This window comes from Mytilus trossulus, chromosome 14 (genome assembly GCF_036588685.1).
Source record: "Mytilus trossulus isolate FHL-02 chromosome 14, PNRI_Mtr1.1.1.hap1, whole genome shotgun sequence".
NCBI classification, from domain to species: Eukaryota; Metazoa; Mollusca; class Bivalvia; order Mytilida; family Mytilidae; genus Mytilus; species Mytilus trossulus.
The window spans coordinates 78,368,405-78,373,577 of NC_086386.1; the positions used below are offsets into that span (position 1 = coordinate 78,368,405).

Below are 5,173 nucleotides of genomic sequence, written 5' to 3' on the forward strand. Positions count from 1 at the left end.
TCCTTCTCCTGTAAAACATTTTGAAGATTTGAACTCCAAATTGATTACGCATGTTTCGGAAAGAATATTATTTTTTTAACAACTAGACTATAATGGTAAACAAGACTTTCCTATTGGTTTATGACATATATGAAATGCTATAAAAACTTCTTTGATGTATTATCTATCGCAAAACACTACTTTTTTATCTATATTGTTAGTCTACATCGATCATTACATGTTAGCTTGCATTAACACTGGTATCAATAACCTACCCATGACAAATTATATTTTTAAAGCTTCCTTCCCTAATTCGAATTATCATATTTCATGACCTCATACCAAACATTGGCATACATTGAATACTGATCAATATCGTTTTAATTGTGTGTACGACGAAGGTTTTGTATTTGGCTGGGTACTAAAAGACTCAATACATAGATATAGTTTATCACTTCCTATTTCCCGTCATACGACTGATTTTATTTTCGTATAAATTAGAAAACATTTAAACAGAAACGAAAGTGGGTGTTCCGAATTGTCAATGAACATATCCGGGTAGATTAAATCAAACGCTACAGAAAAATGACAGGTAATGATAATTTAATGACAATATTGATATGTTCCTCACGTTATACTAAACAACGTTTATTTTGTAAATGAAATACAAGAAATATTTTGAAAATATATACATAGTTGTACATGTTTTAGTCAAACAAGACGATTTAATAGGTATCTCTAACATAACAAATACTGTCATCAATATATTTTTGGTAATTTATTACAGCTTCTATATTGAATAACTAAAAGACATTTTCCTTATCTAAGTGATTATCGACACCATTTAACCTGACTACGGTTGCAATAAAACTAATTTTAGCCTCCCCAAAATACCTTGAAAACAATTTAGATCCTATTGACGGAAACCTTTAGACGGTTTGTCAATAACAAAAATTAAAAAAGAACAACACTATCTTTTAAAAACTATTATTCTAATGGTTGCAAATTTACTAAACTTCATCCATAAATGTACTTAATAAAAACAAGCTTCAAAGATTTTCATTTAAGTTTTTTGAACGACCCATGTTGTGTTTTTTTATTAGTCCTTAACGATTGTATACATTAGTTCCATGAGTGTTTTACCAATACCATAGCGCACGATAACAGCTATATGAGTCTTAATTTTTTTGCAAGTTCTGAAAGATTTAAACATTGTTTTGAATTTTTCTGGTGATGTTTTTGATTTTTTTGTGATACCGATTTAATTATTATTTACTTTTGAAGGGGCATCGGCTGTCAAATTTGAGTTTACTGATTAGACTCAAATTCTGATATTCCATTTATAACATTACAAAACGTATATTCAAATTATAGAAAAAGTATGAAATAAACAATTTACAATAGATAAACTCGTTTCGTCGTTTCGTGTGTATTTCAGTCTAGACGCAAAATAATTAATCATCGAGTCGACCTACGAAATATACCGGCTTTCTTATACATTTTTAAGTAATATAAACATAGATAGATAGATAAAAATAGATAATAGATAAATCATGCATTTGGATATTGATAGGTTTGTTTAATTTCATTTCATAGGTAAAAATAAATGTTAATCGTCGTTTATGAGTTTTTTTGTGGATCCAATCATTCAAACAAATGATTTACCTTTATTTTACTTTTAATGTTGACATTCTTTTCATTTGATTAACTGGACACGCCCAATGCATGCGTAATTCATCTCTATTTAATGGGTTAAATTAAAATTCACATGAATACGGATCCTATGAGGTCAATCATCAGCGATGTGTTTTTAGCTTATTTTTTTCCAAATTGAACAATACTGGCTGCTTAAATCGACTAAGTATTTCACCATTTAACTTTCATTAATGATTGCACAGAAACATATTCTATGTTAGGTTATATATCTCGTAGTAAGTGATTGAGATTACGTTGATTGTCTGTTTAAAAAAAAAGGTTCAGAAACGAAAATCCGTGGATATGTGTTTTAATTGTTATTAAACAAAATAAATATTGTAAATGTTCAGAATTGTCAAGGTATTTGCATTTTATGATACATTGCTCACATAAAACTTCTTATACAAGTGTTAATAAAGGCAACTCATTATTTGTTTATTTTACAATATATTATTTTTATCAGGAGGTTGTAAGGTATTCGAAACCCTTTTATGTACAAAGGATTGAACATTTCTCTAAACACGACAAAATAATAAGTAATTAGAGAATTATCAAAAGTAAGAAACCACGCCTACAACGTTTGTAGCACAAACTGCAACCAAAACCATATAGTAATAATATTACGTATTCATTTTGTGGTTTTGTTACGCATACTCAGAGCTATTTATATTCAAAATTGTAAGTTTCATTTAATGGCCAATATTGAAGTTGTATTGATATAAAGTACGATATGTAGCGTAGCCAGGTCACAAACATATAGGTTATACAAAAATGGCAGGAAATAATTATCAAATAACTATATTTTGTTTCCTTTTTCTTTTCAATCGAAACTCTTTTCTATATGAAATAAAAAAAAAATTGATTTCTTTGTTTGAACGAAACAAATTATGATTTTAAATACCTGTAACAATTTGAGATAACAGCTATTCCATTGCACTAGCAATGTTTTAAAGTTAATTTTACCCTTTATCAAAAATAAAAAAAAATCTAAAAAATTAAACCAACCGTTTTATCAGAAAAATTACACTGGCTACATATCATTTTGACCAAAACTTATTATGATCAATGAGTAGCTTAATATTCTCTCAACAACACAACGTAATTAAAACGTTAAGCTGATTTTACAAACTTATCTCCCTGTGGTGTAAGGTACCACCTTAAGCATAACTATGGTTAAAGATTCCACCCGTAAAACATTAAGTTAAGGATACGATATACAGAATTTGTTTTTTTTTATTTTATTCTTCATTTATACAATCAATTAAAATCATTAAATTTAATATATTACAGAATCAGCAACACAAAATGCTTCAGTAGACTTATACCAGTATTTGTGTTCGATTGCTGGAACGGAAGAGCACGTAAAAACAATAAGATTCATGAATACCATCAGAGATAATTTATCGAGCGACACTAATTTCGTAGAAATCACTAGCGGCAGTTTTGGTGAAGGACTTGAGATGCAAGGCAGTGATTTCGATTTAATGAAAATAATCAAATCAATAGAAATTTGTGAAAACCCAAACATTCCTTTTTTTAGTGATAAAACATATTTTGCAATTGACAGAGATGATACACAGCCAGGCTTCACACAGTTGCGTCTACTGTACAGTAATGATGAAGCTATTTTTGACCTCTGCATAGAAAGACAACGTGAGTTGTTCTTCTCAAGCAGCGCATTCAAACCTCAATTTTCTTCCAATATTCTACCAATTGTTCACGGACCTTGCTTGAGTGATAAACAAGGACTTTTCGACTTAGCATTATGCTGTCATAGTAAGTCATGGATAACACCTGCGACACAATGGATAACACGATCGAATAACTCATGGCCTGATGAAGTTGTTAAACAGTATATTGTTGAACACGGCACTCTCTTCGTACCCATAGGGGTTAAAGGGTCCACAAATGAAGAAGTAGAATGGCGAATATCGTTTTCTGTTGGCGAAAAGTTTTTGATCTATACCTTTACACATACACAAATACTTTGCTATGCTCTACTGAAAATCCTTTTAAAAGACGTTATACAAATGAAATTAGAATGTGAAGAATTGCTATGTTCATATTTTATGAAAACAATTTTATTTTGGATTTCTGAGGAATATCCGCCGTCAGTATGGAGACCAGAAAACTTGATATGTAACTTTATGAGATGTTTTAGGAGACTTATTTATTGTGTCGAAAACTCAGTTTGTCCGCATTACTTTATTCCTGACAATAATCTATTTGAGAACAAGATTAAAGGACGCGAAAAGCAAATACTCTTGAATAGGCTGTATGTGTTAAACAGTTGTAATTGGCAATGTGTTTTATTTTCCCACCAGCTGTCGCATTTTCGTAGAGAAGTATTACTTTCGCCCATTGAACCAACTTTTTTACATATCTACGAAATTGAAAAATTCTTATTTTCAATGATAAATGTGTCAGGTTGTACGACTCTATATCTTACAACGAAACAGAGAATTTGCATGGCATTGTCGTTTGAAAATTCTAAAATAAAACAGATTTACTGGTATTATATATCAAAATTTTGTCGTCAAAGTGTGCAATATCTACCATTTGAGGATCCGTTTATTTCCTGTAATAAATCTAATTACAAACACTACAAGATCTGCATAAGTACTCTGTTAGAAAATTTACGTCATGATGCTGTATCTGGGTGGCTGTTGTTAGCATCATTTTTCTATAAATCAAAACTGTATAGTTCTGCTGTTCACATACTCAAATATTCTTTATCAAAATGTACATCAGACAAAATGCTTCCTTTACAGATTTTATCAATTGAGAATTATAAATTATTAAACTTGAAATTATTTAGGAAGATGACTATTGTTCAGTTGTGGAAATTTCTGCTGTTAGATTGCGTGATTTTTTATCCAAACTCTACGTTGATACCACATGAATTACAAATTGAGGTTATGTCGAACATACGCAGAATACCACCATTGGTGTATGCTCATTTCCTTCTTGTTCTGTGTCATCATCGTCTCAACAATGTACACTTATGTCGTGATTCTCTTCAGGATCTGAATTTAACTATTGAAGAAAACTATTTAATTCCGCAGCCCATGGGCAAATTTTTCTCTTATGAAATTCTTGGTATAGCTTTCCAGTTAACAGGAGACATAGAATCAGCCAAGTCAGCATTTATTCAATCTATAGCATTAGAACCAAATACTGCCAAAAACAATTCTTTATGGAGATTGTCATCGATGTGCTCGAGGTTTCTATAAAAATAAATCATATCAGAAGGAGATTCCAGTGTGTTGATGTTTTCCCTATGTTTGCTCATATTGTATTGTGTATTTTTATATATATTTTTATTTTTATAAATAAATTTACAATCACTGTGTAAAATGTATAGTTCACTCTTAATGTTGATGTACTGTCAATATTTTATCTGTTAGATATAATGAACAAGGTTTCTTAATCAATTGGTTTACAATTTATGACAAATAAAGTTATAAAATATATGTCAAACAATTAAGTTACACTTGTG

The 5,173-nt window shown here is 30.0% G+C and overlaps 1 protein-coding gene across 1 annotated transcript; it reads left to right on the top strand.

Moving 5' to 3' along the window:
• Nucleotides 1–512: 512 nt before the first annotated feature.
• On the top strand, nt 513–4,907 carry LOC134698107 (uncharacterized). The gene is made up of 3 exons (XM_063560397.1): nt 513–571; nt 2,965–4,096; nt 4,493–4,907. Exons 1-3 carry the CDS (start codon nt 565–567, stop codon nt 4,905–4,907), a joined length of 1,554 nt encoding a protein of 517 aa, XP_063416467.1. The 5' UTR covers nt 513–564.
• Nucleotides 4,908–5,173: the final 266 nt, after the last annotated feature.